Below are 19,520 nucleotides of genomic sequence, written 5' to 3'. Positions count from 1 at the left end.
TGTTAGTGAAGATTGGAATAAACACTAGACTTCATGCAAATTTGGAGATTTTATTTTATGAAATAATGTTTTATTTTATGAAATAGACTATAACTAAGGGAGACAATTATAGTTTGAGTCAAGATGGCGGCCGAACTAGAAAGAGCTGTGGCCCTCCGTACAACAAACAAGAATGGAGCGATTGATATTCTTAATAGTCTCGGTTTGTATACTGATTTATGACAATAATTCTTTGTCCCTCTCTCTTGTTTTTATTTGATGTCTTAATTTCCTATAGTTGCGTTCAAAAGCTCTATTCATGTTTCACATGCGTTCTCAAATTCGCTGAATCACACATGCCGGCAAAATCTGACAGAACCCATAGTAATCTCAATAAAGGCCATTGTAAAGAAATGAAGGCATACGACCGTTAAAGCGGTTCAAAACAATACAAATGCAGACATTTGAATAACAATTTGACCTCACGATTATAAAATCTCAATCTTACATAGTCTAGAATGTAGAACTTAAATGTCAAGTTTTATTCTTTTGTTTAGTAACATACCGGGACGGTGTAATCATTTATTAGTTTTCGTGTCAAATAATGACCCTGTCAAAATTCGCAAAGAGGGAGCGGTATTCTAACACCCAATTAGAAAAAAGTATTTCTGAACAGTTTTCTTCCTATTTGAAACTTTTCAGACCACCTCTATTTCTCAAAACAACAATAAAAATATTTTTTAATTCCATAGCCTGTTCATATTCAACAACAAAAGCAGCAAAAAGTCAGCTATTTCTTGGGTTATACACAGGAAAACAGCAATATCAAGATCCCAAATGGATGTGGGTAAAGTACAATTGGCTGTGATTGTGACATCATTTTTGACATGATTTTTGTGATGTCATAATCACTGGAAGGTGGGACTAATCGACAGTAAATTATACTTTACCCACATCCTTTTGGGTTGTCGAAACTGCAGTGATGCATATATGGATAAGCATGCGTTTTAATGGTGCAATAATTAGTGAATCAAAATCCAGCCAAAAACATGTTGCAAGTGGTAAGAAGAGAAGTTTTGATATCATTTTAACAAGTGATGTTGTTTATTTTGGTGATCGATAGTCAATTTTGTGATTTTCCGACACAAGTTGTCTGCTCATATTCAAATTACAGAACTGAATGGTTAGAGAACTTTTCTTATTGGTTGAAGAAAAGTATTGGCACACACTACAATTATCATGCACCATGAACAAAAGAATGAGCTGATTTTAGAAATGAGATTTTTAAGCGAAAAATAAAACAAATGTTTTACAGGTTGTTTTTTTCAGCATCATTTGGGGCTTACTTTCAGCCCCATTCCCAATGGCAAAGCCTCTAAATTATATACCCATGCAATTTACACCTTAAATTTTCCAAAATGAAAGACATAAAAACTGCATGTTGAAAGTTTTTGGATGAATTTGTAGTTGGTTAAGGCTTTGTTTATATATATTTTTCTTCAGAAAATTTCATAACTGCACTGAGAGTAAATTAAATAGATAATCCTATTCTTAATGTGTATTTTATATTTTGTTATTTTCCCCAAATTTTGGTTTTGTCACACATCACAATTAACATAAAATTCTCCATAGGAAAGCATTACTGATTTTAAAGAAGGTACCTAAGATTTTTTCCTTTTAAGTTGTTTTACTATCTCTGTTACCTAATCAAGTTTATTCACATATGTATGTTGATAGCTGGCAAGAGCTTAGGGTTGAAGGCTAGCAGCAAATCATCCAGATTTTTTTTTAATAAACTACCTAAAATTACAAAAGTACTTGCTTTGAATGAAGAAAGATTTTATGTACAGATTCAATTTATATTGTAAAATATAAGAGTTTATTGTTAATAGTCATATAATAAGTAGTTGCTTATGCTGAATATATGTAAGTATCTTCAAAAAATAATCTTGTACCAACAAAAAGGAATCTAATAGTGTTTTTTTTTTCATTTTAGTTAAAAGAGACATGGATACTAACAGTGAGGAGGTCCTGCGAGTTAAAGAACAGGCTATTCTTGAACTTGGATCTTTGTTAGCTGAAACAAAACAAGCTGAAGGTATGACATTTGTCTGAACATATTTGCTTACTATACAAATTGATATTTTCAAAAATGCAGTTACTATATCTTGAAATGAGGTTCAGGGCCTGGATATTGTTGCCAAGCACTGTGAAATTTCCACTTGTGTTTTTTGTACTGCAGCAAGTCGTATTATACTGTGTAATAGAGATTTACCCAAAGTGATTTGTTTTGCACTTAACTAGTAAGACAGATGATTGTTCTTTTGACAACATTATAAAAAAAGAACTGGTCAATTAGTTAAGTTGTGATATTTAAACTTAATTTAACATAGACCGTCCCTTCTGTGGCGTCATACGTTTGTAATGTTGCTATCCGGATCTCGGCAAACATATTTTTTTTCTCCGTACCCATCTTTTATAACTCGCTTCTGACATCGGCATTTGAGCAAAAATTTCGTCTGGAACCTTTAATTTCCGAGTGTTTACTTGAAGTGTATCAATCTAAAGATGTGGCTATTGGTAAATATAGTATAACTTTGAAGATTCGAGCATGAAGTAAAATCCAAGAATCATAATAGTCGCTATAAAACAGTCAGATGGAATACACATGGATTTACGGGGACCCAAAATGAAAAACTTCACGTCAGTAGTAACAAATGAATTACCGTTATCGTTATAATTGTATACCTATCTTTTTGCAGAATAGAAATAAATTTACACAGTATATGAATGCCGAAGGAAGCTAGGGGTGTTTTGAATGGAAACATTCGAGTTTCGAGCTTCAATCAGGCACTCTTCATAATATACCGCTATACTAATTTTCGTCCGGAAACGTACAACCAAATACGGAAATAAAATTGCTTGGAAATATTTTCATTTTATCTTTTATTAAAATCTTTTAAAGATAATACTTATAATTTGAAAGATGCTATTACGGAAGATAGTCCATTTTAATACAGTTTCACACAGAGCAAATATTTGTCTCAGAAAAAGCTGATGTATTTTCTGCTGTATTACCCGTAGACTCTTTTTGGAAGTTTGCCAACATATAGCTTGCAAACTGGTTTGTTATATTTTATATGATAAATAAATAAGATCATTAAGATGTGTAATTATTGTGTTATCTTTTATGCTCCAATAATATAATAAATATAGAAAATTAACAAGGTTAGTGAATAACATAAAATGTTGAAAAGTGCTATGGATTCACCTTTTCTTACGTTTTCAGGCCAAAATTTAAGGGGTATTAGAAAGCAAATCAGTGATATTTTTAAAAATAATGTGGTGAGGTATACTTTTTATTGGTTTTCCTTATTGCAAATAAGTCAATCTTCATGGAAATTATAAAAAAAATCTATTTATCCTGAGATCATTTTTTCAGAAAAAAAGAAAACATGACTATTTTGAAGCAATTTTTCACTAAAATTGGGTCCAGATTTAATTATTAAATAATGATATTTCGTTTTAATGTGGAAAGCCCAGCTTATTTGATATATTTCTGAATTCTATAACACCTACTGAAGGTATGAACATTTACGGGCATATTCTTTTATATGTAAAGGGATGTTACACAAAGGAAATATTATTCATTTAAAAATACAAAAAATCCGGAATTTGGTGTCATTAGTACATATCTTTAAGCAATCTTGGAAGATAAATTAACGCAGTGACATATGATTTTTATGTGGGTTTTGTGATCAGGGTATACCTTAAATCAAAATATCAAAAAATAAACGAAATTCTTGAGAGGAAACCAGAAGGGACGGTCTACCTTAATAGTGTAATTACCATACGCATGTGTACGGTATATAATGTGAAGATCATGATCATGAATGTGTAGTTGATCATAGGCATAACATTGTGCCTGTTACTTTATTAATCAGTGTACAAAATGTAACTAAATCATAATTCACATCCATTTCAGAGCTTGCTGGTTTGGTGAAATTTACACGACCATTCCTTGGCCTTGTGAGTAAGGCTAAAGCAGCAAAGTTGGTGCGTGGTTTGGTGGATCTGTTTTTGGACATGGAAGCTGGAACAGGAAAAGAGGTAAAACTTTACAGACAATGTCAAAGATCTGATGGTAAACAATAACAGTAGGATTGATGCATTTATATGTATGGATAATTTTTTTTTTTTGTGAAACTTTTAGTTTTATTGTAATGGAATGCACCCCATTCTTAAGTCTTTTGTGGAATAAAAAAACACTTGATGATTGATGTATTACTAAGAAATGTCAGGAACAAGTCTTTTATTATCCTCCTACGGGCCACACTGGCCAAGTAGTTAAGATGTTCTTACATTTTCACCACAAGCCCTCCACTTCTAGGTCGCAAGTTTGTCCCATGTCGGATATAGTTGCCAGTTATTGACTGTTGATCTGTGGTTATTTTCTGGTTACTCAGCTTTCCTCCACCTCCAAAACCTGGATCATCTTTTATTAACTGTTAATAGATACAGGTAGTTGTCATACGGTTTCTAATGAGTTGAAAGTTTTGTGTCACCTTACTCATATATAACATTTAACAACTAGACAAAATATGTGTATATTATTGAATATGTCAGTGGTAAACCTGGACCTATATGATTTATTTGTCTTTCAGGTGGAGTTATGTAAAGAGTGCATAAACTGGGCAAAAGATGAGAAGAGAACTTTTCTACGACAAGCACTGGAGGTAAATAAAGATATTTCAGTGGTTTAGGTACCTGATGTGGAGCCACCATATAAAGACGCTTGGGGGAGGGGGGGGGTTCAATAATTATAATGATCTCTGGGTTTAGAGAATTAAAAACATTCACAATGATAATTTGAATTATGATTGCCTTTTGTTTTGTGTTTCAATCTAAGATTTAAGGTTTCTATTTGGTTTTATAAGCTTTATTTAGTTTCATTAAGACATTATTATTTACCGTATGTTATTTCAGTATTCAAGTGAGACAAATAGGAATGTTAATTGTGTAGTATGTTTAACCAAGACCAACAAGGACATGGAAAGATAGATAACTCATCTTTGTTATTCCTGTTGGATATATATCTTAAAAAACAACTTTTTTTTCCAGTCACGACTTATCTCCTTATACATAGACACAAAAGCGTATCAAGAGGCATTACTGTTAGGTAAGTACTTACAATTTATCTTTTAACTTAAAGAATTTTTTGGACCATTTTTTTTGAAAATGAAAGTAATTTTCACTTTGATAAATACATAATGTTTATCAGTTTTTGTTTTGAAAGAAATCTTAAGGTCAGTAATTCAGATGTACTTAATGTATTTCAAAATATTACAAGAGCTAGTTAATTAAGAGATTATAAAGAGTGACTCTTACACTTAGCAATTTATATACCATGAACTAGGTTGTTTTTTTTTTGCAATAAAATGGCAGGCCATACTGTATTACCCATATGTACCTTGTCTCACTTTGATTTATGAAGGCTATGTCATTTATGACATCCAAACATTTCTCTGTTATTTATTCGAACTATCCTTATTGTTTTAGAATACATGTTTTAAGAATTATGAGCCCACCAAGAAAAAATATACTCATACACACTATTTTATAAATTAATTTGCCATGCAGTTAATGTTCAGATTATATATCTGTCACTGTAGCCTACAATTAGATACTTCGCCATCATGCATTTGTGTATTTATTAATTGACATCTGTGCTTATTTTTTACCCAGCCTCCCAGTTACTGCGAGAGCTAAAGAAACTAGACGACAAAGCATTACTGGTGGAGGTCCAGCTGTTGGAAAGTAGGACATACCATTCCTTGTCCAATTTGCCGAAAGCCAGGTAAAAAAAAGTGGAAAATCTCATATACACTTTACAAAGATTATAGATTTCAATATTTCATTAGTTGCAATCTTTGACAAATTATTTATATTAACAATTGGTAAATCATAAAAAGTATGCATTCCTGAAAAAAACCCAAAAAACCTTCAGTAAAGATAACTATTAAAAAAAACATCTTTGCTCCAGTAATGGTGATTGAAAATCTTGAAGTCAATAAGACACATCTTCATCTTCCCTATCAAAGATAGGAATCAACCTGGCATATTATTAGCCCACCATCATCAGATGTTGGGCTATTCAAATCCCTTTTTGTCCATGGTCCGTTGTCCGTCCGTCCTTCCGTCCGTTAAATTTCTTGTTACCACTATTTCTCAGAAAGTACTGAAGGGATCTTTCCCAAATTCCATATGTAGGTTCCCCTAGGACCCTTGTTGTGCATATTGCATTTTGGGACTGATCTGTCAATAAGATGGCCGACTGGCAGCCATCTTGGATTTTGATAGTTAAAGTTTGTTACTTCTATTTGTAAAAATATATTGAAGGGATCTTTCTAAAATTCCATATGTAGGTTCCCCTAGGACCCTATTTGTGCATATTGAATTTTTTGGACCGATCAGTGAACAAGATGACCATCAGGCAGCCATCTTGGATTTTGATAGTTAAAGTATGTTAGTATGTTACCTTTATTTCTCAGAAAGTACTGGAGGGATATTTCTCGAATTTTATATGTAGGTTCCCCAAGGGCTCTAGTTGTGCATATTGTAATTTGAGACTGATTGGTCTTCAAGATGGCCGACCTGCCGCCATCTTGGATTTTGGTAGTCAAAGTTTGTTACCACTATTTCTCAGAAAGTATTGAATGGATCTCTCTCAAATTCCTTACATAGGTTCCCCTTAGCCCCTAGTTGTGCATCTTTTTGGACTGATCAGTCAACAAGATGGCTGTCAGCCAGCAATCTTTGATTTTGATTGTCAAAGTTTGTTATCGCTATTTCTCAGAAAGTACTGAAGGGATCTGTCTCAAATTTCATATGTAGGTTCCGCTTGGGCCCTAGTTTTGCATATTGCATTTGGTAACTGTTGGTCAACAAGATGGCCGACCGGCCGCCATCTTGGATTTTGATAGTTATCGCTATTTGTCAGAAATTACTGAAGGGATATCTCTCATATTCCATGCGTAGGTTCCCCTTGAGCCCTAGTTGTGCATTATACCTTTGGGACTGTTCAGTCAACGAAATGGCCAATCGGCTGCCATCTTGGATTTCACCACTGTTTCTCCGAAAGTAATGAACTGATCTGTCTTCAATTTCATATGTAGTATGTTTGAAAAAGTTTGAAAAGCAGGGAAAAGATTCCTCTTTCCATTGTCAGACATAGATCATTCTTTGGTGGGCACCAAGATCCCTCTAGGATCTCTTGTAGAAAAAATATTATATTTTGAGAACTTCAAAAGGCCTATGGAGCCAAATTGTATTTAGATTTTCATTTCTAACTGACATTGATTTATACATTGATAGTATTACATAGGTTGGAATGGATATTAGTGATCGATAATCATTTTAAGAGGGAAAACAGGATTTTGAGAATTTCAAGAGGCCCAATAAGTGAGCAGACCTTTGCTGTTCTCAAGCAGCTATTTAGCAATTACAAGTTATTCAGACTAAGGACTTTGACATTATTGAATCTCTGACTTCAGAGCTGCCTTGACCTCAGGAAGAACGACAGCTAATGGTATCTACTGTCCACCTAAGCTCCAGGCGGCCCTCGACATGCAGTCTGGTAGGTTTGACTTCTCTCCTCATATTCTTTCCATACCACTGGCAAATATAGTTTACTGAATATTTTCCTCATTCTTTAAACGTATCAAGTAAGTTAAGCTATATATTATTTCTAATATCTTTTCTAATCAAATATAATAGAATAATAATTATATTTATATACCAAGAGTTATCTGCCTTGTTACTTTGACACTACTCAATATTAACAAGCAGTGTTTTAAAACCATGAAACCATAATCTGTATATTACTTGTTTAGAATACCTACATTAATAATGTTTCTTAGATAATTGTTTGATATGATGATTGTTAATTAGAAGCCATGAACATATTACCATAATGTTGAAATATGATCAAAAGTGTGTGAGACTATATTTCTAATGCATGTAGTCCATGTCTTCAGGTATACTTCACGCTGCTGATGAGAAAGATTTCAAAACTGCCTACTCATATTTCTATGAAGCCTTTGAGGGATATGACTCCATTGACAGCCCCAAAGCTGTTGTAGCTCTGAAATACATGCTCATGTGCAAGATCATGTTGAATACGTAAGCATTGTGAAAACATATGTTACAAAGATTAATTGGAAAAAAGAAATTTTGAAATGCTTTACAGATATTTACTTAGATTTTATAAGATTTTAAAGACATGAATGAATATCTAGATAATTCATTAAAAATAAAAGTTACTAAATTTTCATGCTCTTTAGAAGGTGATTATACTGGTTAACATATTTTGCTAGTACCTTCTGACTGAAAGTCTATTCTTGATCCTTTCTAAAATGTAGATATTTTGGACTTTGAATTACTTTTTTAATTTAATTCGCCTATTCGAAGAATAGGGGGAGCTAATGTTGTCACTCCGTCGTCAGCGTCAGCGTTGGCGTCCCATTTCACGTTAAAGTTTTTGAGCAAGTTTCAGTTTCTGTTGATATTTTTAAATAGTAAATACTTGAACATCAACTTCTTCTGAATAGGCGAGCTTTGCTGTTCTCCAACAGCTCTTGTTTAATTTAATTATTGATGTTGTAGAGCTGATGAAGTACAGGCCATCGTTAGTGGGAAGTTGGCTCTAAAATACAGTGGTCCAGAGGTGGAGGCGATGAAGAGTATAGCTACAGCCAGTCATAAACGTTCACTAGCAGAATTCCAAAAGGTAGGTGTATGTCATCTTAAACGTTCCCTAGCAGAATTCCAAAAGGTAGGTGTATGTCATCTTAAACGTTCACTAGCAGAATTCCAAAAGGTAGGTGTATGTCATCATAAACGTTCACTAGCAGAATTCCAAAAGGTAGGTGTATGTCATCTTAAACGTTCCCTAGCAGAATTCCAAAAGGTAGGTGTATGTCATCTTAAACGTTCCCTAGCAGAATTCCAAAAGGTAGGTGTATGTCATCTTAAACGTTCCCTAGCAGAATTCCAAAAGGTAGGTGTATGTCATATTAAACGTTCACTAGCAGAATTCCAAAAGGTAGGTGTATGTCATCATAAACGTTCACTAGCAGAATTCCAAAAGGTAGGTGTATGTCATCATAAACGTTCACTAGCAGAATTCCAAAAGGTAGGTGTATGTCATCTTAAACGTTCACTAGCAGAATTCCAAAAGGTAGGTGTATGTCATCTTAAACGTTCACTAGCAGAATTCCAAAAGGTAGGTGTATGTCATCATAAACTTTCACTAGCAGAATTCCAAAAGGTAGGTGTATGTCATCTTAAACGTTCACTAGCAGAATTCCAAAAGGTAGGTGTATGTCATCATAAACGTTCCCTAGCAGAATTCCAAAAGGTAGGTGTATGTCATCTTAAACGTTCACTAGCAGAATTCCAAAAGGTAGGTGTATGTCATCATAAACTTTCACTAGCAGAATTCCAAAAGGTAGGTGTATGTCATCTTAAACGTTCACTAGCAGAAATTCCAAAAGGTAGGTGTATGTCATCATAAACGTTCCCTAGCAGAATTCCAAAAGGTAGGTGTATGTCATCATAAACGTTCCCTAGCAGAATTCCAAAAGGTAGGTGTATGTCATCTTAAACGTTCCCTTGCAGAATTCCAAATTTCTAGGTTTATTGCCTATGAAGCTTGGTTATTATGGTAGCAATATTTATAGACAAGAGATGAAGCACCATACCAATAATTAATCAAAGAAAGTACTGTACCAGAATGAACCTTTCCCTTTTTTATTAGATGCCTGACTTTTAATATCTGCTTTCTTTACAGACATTAGGAACATTCAAACCACAGCTGGAAGATGATCCTATAGTGAACGCCCACCTGAAGACATTGTATGATAATCTACTGGAACAGAATCTCTGTAGAATTATAGAGCCCTTCTCTAAGGTTCAGGTGAGTACCCACTAATCAAAGGAAAAAGAATTCACTTTTAATTTTCTTGTTTAACTGTGAAAATTTGTTTCAAATTCATTAAAAAAAATTATGACTCTTGCTTTATCAAAATAAGGTAGGGTATAGTTTCCACTTTGACACGTGGAGGTGGTGGCATTCATGTCCTAGAGATATTTCTAGTTTCAGTTCATTCGTATACCTATAAGGCTATAATTCACTTTTGATTGGTAAATTGCTTTTGTATTGTGAATTTAAGATTTAAGTTTAAAATCCAATTTTGACAGGAATTTTTTTTTTTTTTTAATTTTTTATTTTCCAAACAATGTTTTAACAAAGACTACATTTGCCACATACATATATATACATATTACTTCCATTTCCATCCATTCTGGCATTTTTCTCTCATACACATTATTATTGTTTACATTGTTTTTTATTATTATTTATGAAAAAGGGGCAGGGGGTAAGAAAAAAAAAACAGATGGGGAGATGGGAAGAAGGTAAAGGGGGATAAAGGTATGAAGAGGGATGGTATATAAACTAATAAATAAACAATTAACATAAGAGATAGAGAGAGAAAAAAAAAAAAAAAAAAGGGGGGGGGAGGGGAAAGGACAGAGAATGGATATCACTTCACAGCTCTATACAAATATATACATAGTGCAAGCATGACACATGGAAAAACATGTATAAATAACTATTTTAATTCAATTTAAAATATGGACAAACTGTCAGGGGTTTGCAAGTTCCACTAGTTTTAACCATTTTTGCCAATCTTTATTGAATCTATTAATTTCTTTTTCTCCTTTACCAAAAGCTATATATTTTTGAATATAGTAATACTCTTTAATAGAGTTTAAAAAAGCTGTCACATTTAATGAACCATGTAAGCATCTAGTTTTGTAAATATAATGTTTAATATAAAGAACAATTTCATTATCAATCCTATGATATATACAATTTTGATCTAGTTTCCCAAAAAGCATAGTTTCTTTATTAATAGCAAAAGGAATAAAAAGAATATCCAAAAGGTTTTCAAAATTGGCTAAAAAGTTCTGAACTTCAGAGCATTCCCAAAAAAGATGTATGATTGTCTCCCTTTCTAATGCACATAACATACAGTGAGGATTATTTGAAAGACCAATTTTACAAAGATATGTATTAGTTGTTAGAATATGATGGGAAATTCTGAACTGAAGCCATTGAAGTTTAGTATTATTAGTAGACATGAAGGGTATATTGTATATTTGTTTCCACATTTCTTGAGCATAGTCAAAAGAGGTTCTCCATTTATGCTGGCCAGTTATAGCCGTATCATTTTTAACTAGAACTCTGTAAAAATCTTGGACTCCACGGTTATTTTTCAATATTAATTCAAGGCTAAAAGGAATAATTGGGTAAAATAATTTTTCATTTGGTACATGTACATTTTTCAGATACTTTTTAATGCTAGATATAAGTCCATGATACTGAAGATAATTACTTATCGCACCATAAATATTACAGAATTCATCATACGTAAAGAAAGAATATGGAGAAACACTTTTTAATAAGTCTTGTATGGTTATGATTCCCTTTCTAAACCAAGATATGTAACAAACAGTTTTGTTTCCAACAATAATATTTTTGTTGTACCAAATCGGAATTTTGAATACAGAGTATTCTTCTGCTTTTAACTGGTTCCCCTTTGATCTTAATTTGTACCATGCTGTAAAAACATCTTTCCAGAAAGCATTTCTACAATTTGTCAAAATCTTACTAAGGTATTCACTTCCAAAATTCGCCAAATGATGAAAATTAACTTTAGAGTTTAGAATCATACGCCATTTACCATTAGATCTAAATATTCTCCTTATCCACCCAATTTTTAATGAATCTATAAAAGCTGTGAGATTGATCATTTTTAAGCCTCCATCCATATAACTTTGTATAATTACATCTCTCTTAACTTTATCTGAACCACTATTCCATAGATAGTTAAAAAGAATACTGTTGAGCTGTTTTACAAAACCTTCATCCGGATTTGGAAGCGAGATAAAAAGATGATTTAATTGCGAGATCAAAAGAGATTTTATAATACAGATTCTACCAATTGGTGAAATTTTCCTTCTGTTCCATGTCTGCAATAGATTTTTGAGTTTAATTATTTTTTTTATCATAGTTCAATTTTGGTATTTTGTGAAGATCGACATGAAATTCAATACCTAGAAGTGTAAATTTAGTAACCCCCCATTGCAAGTTCAAGCCTGGCATTAGTGTATCACTGCTATACTTTTTACTACCAATCCAAATAACCTGAGATTTTCCTGTATTAATTTTAAGTCCTGAAATTTTTGCATAATTATTTAATTCCATAACTGCAGCCCTTAATGAATTTTCGGTACCATCAAGTATTAAGGATGTATCATCAGCATATTGAGAATTTAAAATATTACAATTTTCTACATTTATACCAACAATATCTCTGTTATTTCTAATACGAATGGCTAAAACTTCTGCACAGATAATAAATATATAAGGGGCAATTGGATCGCCTTGACGACAACCGCGCATAATATTAAAAAAAGAAGACAAATTACCTCCCTGATTAATTGCAGAGCTAGCATTACAATGTAAAACTTTTATCCAATTCCTAATACTGTTTCCAAAATTAAAATATTTAAGAGTTTCATCTATAAATTTCCAGGACACTGAGTCAAAAGCTTTTTCAAAATCAAGAATTAACAGCATTCCAGGGATATCAAATTCCTCAGTGTATTGCATGATGTCATAAACTAATCTAGTGTTTTCCCCTAAATATCTGCCAGAAATAAAACCAGTCTGATCTGAATTTATAATTTTATCCAAAATATTTTTAAGTCTGTTAGCTATTGTTCCAGAGGCAATTTTATAAACAATATTTAATAAAGAAATGGGACGCCAGTTTTTAATGAAATATTTTGATTTGTTTGGCTTTGGAATGCAGGTAATAATGCCCTGACGTTGTGTAATTGAAAGCTGACCATTTAAGTAACCATGATTAATAGATCTGACAACAAAAAATCCTAATTTTTTCCAGAAACATTTGAAAAACTCTGATGTGTACCCGTCTGACCCGGGACTTTTATTATGTTTCATATTTTTAAGAGTTACTGATGCCTCCTCATATGTTATTAGCCCTTCCAAACTTAAAGATTCTGTATCCTTTAATTTTGAAACTTCAAAACCATCTAAAAATTCATCTAAATTTACTTCTTCTATGTCATTGTCGACAGAGTATAATTGTTCATAGAAGGTCTTTACTTCACTAAGAATTTCATATTGATTAGTAATAAACTCCCCATTTTCCTTCTCAAGTTTCGGAATGACTTTTGATACAAAATTTCTGTTTTCTAAATTGAAAAAATACTGTGTAGGTTTTTCTCCCTCCTCTATCCATAACGCTTTGGACCGAATTACACTACCCTTAAGTTTTTCCAACCGAACTTTTTCTAATTCCTTTTTTTTTCTATTCAATTCCTCTGTATCAACTGTGTTATGGTTTTCAAGTTTACTTATATCATCTCTAAGATTGTTTTCTCTCAACAAACTTTGTTTCTTTTTATAAGATGAATAAGAAATTGATTTGCCCCTTATTTCCATTAGGAGTGTCTCAAGAAAAAGTTGATCATTTATTACAAATTGAAGGTTACTATCTGGAATATTATCAATAGAATCTAAATTATATATAGGAAGACAGTATTGTAATTTTACAGCATTTATTGTATTATTCACCAAATTTAAATATTCTTGATCATGTAATAAAGAGTTATTAAATTTCCAAAGCCCTTTACCCTTTTTGAAATCATTAAATTTTAAAACAAGTTTTGGAAAAGAGTGGTCAGACCTATAACCTGCATCAATACTAGCATCAGAAACACTTGGCAATAAGTTCCGAGAAACAAGAAAAAAGTCTAGTCTAGATTGTTTTACAGGTGAATGTTTTCGCCATGTATAACGCTTCAATTTATTATGCTGTTCTCTAAAAACATCAACCAAATCCAACTTTTCTATTAATGCTATAACTTTATCTCTTGCCTTTGAATTATTAATTTTTTTATAACTTTGATCATAATCAATACTAGGGTCAAGAACCAAGTTAAAATCACCACAGATAATATATTTATCATTATTAAACTCAGAGACAATATCCTCAATTTTCCCAAAAAAGTCAGGGCAATCAGAATTTGGACCATAAATATTGATTAATGTTATATTCTCTCCTTCAACTTCCATGTCTAATGCTAAAAAATTACCAGACGAGTCATTCTTTTCCCTTTTCACTTTGTAATCAAAATTATTATTTATCAGCACTGCAACACCCCTTGAATTGGATTTAAAAGAATTGAAATGACAGTTATAACCCCATTCGTCACGTATTAAAATTTCTCTTTCTTTGGTAAAATGAGTATCTTGAACACAATAAATATTATATTTTTTCTCTCGTAAATAAGCAAATACATCCTTACGCTTGAGCTTGTCTGATAATCCCTGACAGTTTGCTGTTAGTAACTTAATCCCCTCAACTGATATTGAAGACAAAAGTACAAATCATGTTGTCATGCTTGCCTCTTACAGTAACCGATGATAACAGTGGTATACGTGGTAAACTATATCTGTCAGTAAAGAAAAACAGGGGGAGAAAGGGGAAAGAAGGGGTATAGAAAAAAGTGGTAGATACAAAAAAAATAACGAACAAAATCATGAGAAATTGGTCAAGAGACTTACCATCAGCCAGGTAAACTGTCACATTCACACAATCTTTTACGCACAAATAAACTTCACAAAACATAAACATGAACTCCGGAAATAAAAATGTAACCCAAGGTGTTCCGAGTGCTTAAATATGTCTTAGTCACAACAGCTCTTTAACCCAGTATACTGATACAACTACTGTACATAAGTGTCTAAATGACAGAGACTAAATCGGGACACCAACCGTTTCCGGTTTCGTAATCTGATAATATTCCTTCATACTGGTAAATATATGTTAATCGTAGGATGTAATAATTGCTTCGTTTTATTTTAAATTTTTCAATATATTAAATGAAACAAATGGTACACTTTCAGAGTATCACTGTTATTATAAAGGCATATTTTATACAGTACAGCTTTGTCCTTTAAGGGAAATTTGAGCAGTGAAATCATTTAATATTATTCTTTAAAAACTTAGAAAGTTAGTTAAATACAAACAATTGATACATGTATACATTACATGTTATTTTACTAACTAACATGTTTAACATGTTATACTTGTTTAACCTTGCCATATATATAAGGAAAATTGAATCTATCATACTATAGCATTGATAGTAATTTAAAGTAGGGACATCAAGATGTGTAAAATATTTCATGATGAAACAATAGGACACACTATTATGTTTATCAAAAATACCCTGAGTACATTTGTTTACCTGTAAAAATCATGAGCTGGTAAACTTTTAACTCTCATATTTTTAACTTTACCTTATGTAAAAGATCTGAAAACATTTAAATCATTCTATTAGGTTGTGTTTACACACATATGTGTTTCATAAAGGAAAAGAGATACTAAATTGTATCAAAATACCTGTTGTTTACAATACACGTTTCTTTTACATTTATAATAAATAGCTCAATTCATTTGTACTTTGTGCATATTGAAATACAAGAAAAGACAGATTATGTAATTCTGTTTGTCTATATATGTACAACTATGTACAATATGACCATCATTAGGTATATCAGATATACTATATCATATGGGATATTGATATCATATGATGATGTTACATGATGTCAATGCATTGTTCTATCACGAGTTCCTTGGGAAATTTCGGTCATTTAACAGGAAGTCTTCCGAAAGCACAGTCGAGCTAAGGATCTTTCTCTTTTTTCCGTTTTTCAACAAAAGAAATAGTTTACCGTCCATGCTCCAGGTCCTCTCAACACACTCCAGCTGATAGGCCTCCTTCAGTCTTTGCTGGTTTAACCTAGTCAGATCCTCTGTGATAAATGTACCAGAGCCCTTGAGGACTTTTCTTTTATTGATGATTTCCATCTTCCTTCTTCTGTGTGTAAATTTACATATTATATTTCGTGGTTTGTCTCTAGTATAAGGCCCGAGCCTGTGAGCAATATCAATGTCCGCCTCACTTATTGACACCTGTAGTTTGTCTTTAACGAAATGCACTATCTTCTTTACACACTGTTCTACTGTCTCTGTTTTATCTTTGTCCTCAAGACCCACTATTCTAATAGAGTTTTTTCTACCATGTTGTTCTAGGTCATTTAGACCATCCTCTATCGTACTCTGCTTTTCTCTCAGTTCTCTATTTTCATGCTCCAACTGGATCACTTTCTCCTGCAGAAGGTCATTCTTACTTTCTAGGTCCATCACTCTACTTTCTAGTCTTTCTACTAGTTCCCTATTTTCAGCTTTTAACTCATCACTAAATGTTTTGAATTGTTTCCTCATATCATCCTTTAGAGCTACTAAGGACACACAGATTTCCTCCAATCTTTCATCAGTGGAATGTTTACCAGGTTTTGAAGAAACCTCATTTACAGTATTAGGTTTATTGCTCTTTGTGCTGGAATTGGTACTAATACTATTACTCCTGGTGGTAGCCATATTGTGAGTGAGTTCAAAGTCACAATGTAGTAGATATAAAGTTAGTATGTATGATTGCACCTTCAACACATGTAGGTTTCTTCACTATACAGGTAGATTGCAATGTGTAATATTAACCAGCAGCACATAACACCTTGATACAGGTAAATACAGTTCTGTTATATTAGAAAGTTGTTTACCTGGCTAATGGTAGTCAATATAGTGTGGTCACTCAACCATGATGTTATCTGGTCATTCCTTCAGCTTTTTTTACCAAAAAAGTCACTTTTTCACAAGGAAAGTCTTCACTTTCTAAGCTAGATCCATTATAAACCTCATATAGATTCCACTTGATCATCCAGAAGATGAATATAATTACAAATTTTGTAAAAAAAATCATCAGTTTTCAGCAGAGCTGAAGTAAACAACTCATTCCAGGTCCATGTGACCTTGACCTCCAGTCGCCACTTTTGACAAATTCTTACAATACGTTTCATTTTCAAAATTAATGTATATTTGATTTCATTTTTTGCTGTCTCTAGGTTCAGCATGTTGCCAACTTAATCAAGTTACCTATGGTAAGTAATATAAACTACTTGAAAAAATAATTGTTTACAAAAAACAGTCCTGATTTTTAAAGAAGTGTGCATGGTAGCTCCCAATGCGCATTCATATCAACTAATTCTAAATGATTCTGTTTGACTTTTTGCCTGATATAACTTTCAGTATTGGAAAAGATGTGAGCCCATAATTTCTGTCAAATCCAATATCAGCAAATATTATAAATAAGTTTAACCTACCGGTATGTAGTATATTTGTCCATTTTATTAAAATTTACATTTTCCCTTCTATCCAGGACACAATAGAGAAGAAACTTTCACAGATGATTCTTGATAAGAAATTCCACGGTAAGACCTTTTCAACTGATGTTTTTATCTCGCCTGTCATAGCGAGGAAAGTTTCAGGGATGGTAATGCCAGTGATAAAATGATAACTTAACAACTAGCATTGCTTCCTGCATTGACACATGTTTATAAATGTGTTTCTGTGTATGGGTATTTAAGAAAATGAGGATTTGAGAACTTCAAGAGGCCCGTCCAATGGGCTAAAATGTACTTGGTTTAAGCTCTGAAGTAAAGGCTGACAGATATGATTGGCCTGCAAATAAAAAAAATGCTGTGTCAATCATCATAAGATAATTTTAACCTAAATCGTTGAAATTTCTCATGAAATATTTAATTATCACTAGTTTTAAAGGTTTTAATCTAGCTTATATTAAAATAAAAGTGTACTATATTAACACAAAGAGTTGCTATGTTTTAAGTTAGAGATAAGCCTCAAACTGTACAATAGGTTGGAGAGAGAACATATCTTGGCACTGATAAACCTTGATTCAGTTCTCCGTCCCACATATTGTACAGTTTGAGGCTTATCTCCATTGGTTATACTATCGGTTTTGCCTCTGTATGTTGTTCAGATATGATTTCTCTCTCTGTGTAGGTATTTTGGACCAAGGTGCTGGAGTTCTGGTAGTGTTTGATGAGACGCCGGTAGACAAGACCTATGAGACGTCACTCGAGACGATACAGAACATGGGCAAAGTGGTGGATGCTCTCTATAATAAGGCCAAGAAACTGTCTTAGTACTTAGGGTTGTTAAGTTATACATGTTTTTTGACATATTGAAAATATCCTGTGAAATTTACAGACACTGAATATCCTGTGGTATTTCTAGCGTCATTATAAAGTCTGTGGTACTTGAGGAGTCCCTCACAGATTGTGTAGTGACGACTAGCGAGTGTAGAGATACCTGATCTTCTGAGTAGGCAGAGATTATTATGTAAGCTTTACTTATTTACACAGCAGGTAACTTTAATTTTCACAGTACGTTTATCAGTACAGTGTATTATCAACTTTTCTTTGGTATCAATGAAAGAATTTTGACTCTGTTAATAGCGTCACACTCACACACAGGTTTCCTCAGAAATAACTTGAACAACTTTTATATATGAAGTTTCTTTGCCATCAGCAAAACAAACATGTAACATTACCGATAGCAAAAGAAAACTATTTATACATAGGAAGTGTGCATAGAGTACTCATATTGTGAGTTATTTTAGTAAGAGGTAATCTAAATTGCTCATTTAAATTCAGTACCTATTATTTGGTATTTATAATTATCAGCTTGTTTAGTTGATAGCTGAATAACAAAATTCACAACACTTAACATTCTTGTCTCCTATTGAACAAAAACAAAATGTAAACTTTACATTTGAATATTAAATCACCCTGCAAGTGAATCAGCTTAAAGGTGATTGGATTAATATAAATTTATAATACTGGGATATTGTGTATGTTTTCCCATTTTCATGAAATGAAGCCATTATCAACATTTGAGCGAGGTTGTGTGAATGTGAACTAAGAAAGCATTTCTTAAGAGTTAAGGAAGTACTAGAAGTATGAGTGCTCTGAAGGATTCCTCATTTTGTGATTTAGATGTTTATAAATATCAGAAGTTGTTGATAACATTGGCATACGTAAATAAATATGTATGAATTTCCACTAAAGTTCTGCTTATTTATCGTAACATCACAGTGTATGGGGGCAGTAAGTGTGATTTGGTTTAATTGTCTTATTAACAGCCAGGGTCAGGTTCAGGTGCCAGGTACTGACAATAGACTGAAGACAGGTCGATGGTTTTTTTGTCTCTGGATACTCTGCTTTCCTCCATCTCCTAAAACTGGCATGTCCGCCATTGGCTGTTACTAAGATGTGAAACCAAAGAAACCAATTCTGTGTAGCACCTCATGATCATCAGTATCTTATAACCCTGTCCCCAATACGATAGTTCATACAAAACAGGAATGATTAGGACCTGTTTTCAATCCTCGACATGCTTCAAAACTTATATGGCATTTGACAAACATGAATTTTAACGCTCAAATTGGTAACCGCT

General features: G+C 32.8%; 1 protein-coding gene across 1 annotated transcript; it reads left to right on the top strand.

The window, feature by feature from the left end:
• The first annotated feature begins 48 nt into the window (after positions 1–48).
• On the top strand, positions 49–19,131 carry LOC138314859 (26S proteasome non-ATPase regulatory subunit 11-like). The gene is made up of 13 exons (XM_069255446.1): positions 49–202; positions 1,976–2,077; positions 3,965–4,089; positions 4,644–4,715; positions 5,101–5,158; positions 5,725–5,836; positions 7,533–7,615; positions 8,016–8,160; positions 8,644–8,767; positions 9,830–9,955; positions 17,108–17,143; positions 17,422–17,473; positions 18,066–19,131. Exons 1-13 carry the CDS (start codon positions 124–126, stop codon positions 18,206–18,208), a joined length of 1,257 nt encoding a protein of 418 aa, XP_069111547.1. The 5' UTR covers positions 49–123; the 3' UTR covers positions 18,209–19,131.
• Positions 19,132–19,520: the final 389 nt, after the last annotated feature.

Source organism: Argopecten irradians, chromosome 2, assembly GCF_041381155.1.
Source record: "Argopecten irradians isolate NY chromosome 2, Ai_NY, whole genome shotgun sequence".
NCBI classification, from domain to species: Eukaryota; Metazoa; Mollusca; class Bivalvia; order Pectinida; family Pectinidae; genus Argopecten; species Argopecten irradians.
The sequence above is the reverse complement of the archived record's forward strand: the minus strand, read 5'-3'. Positions and strand labels throughout refer to the sequence as shown.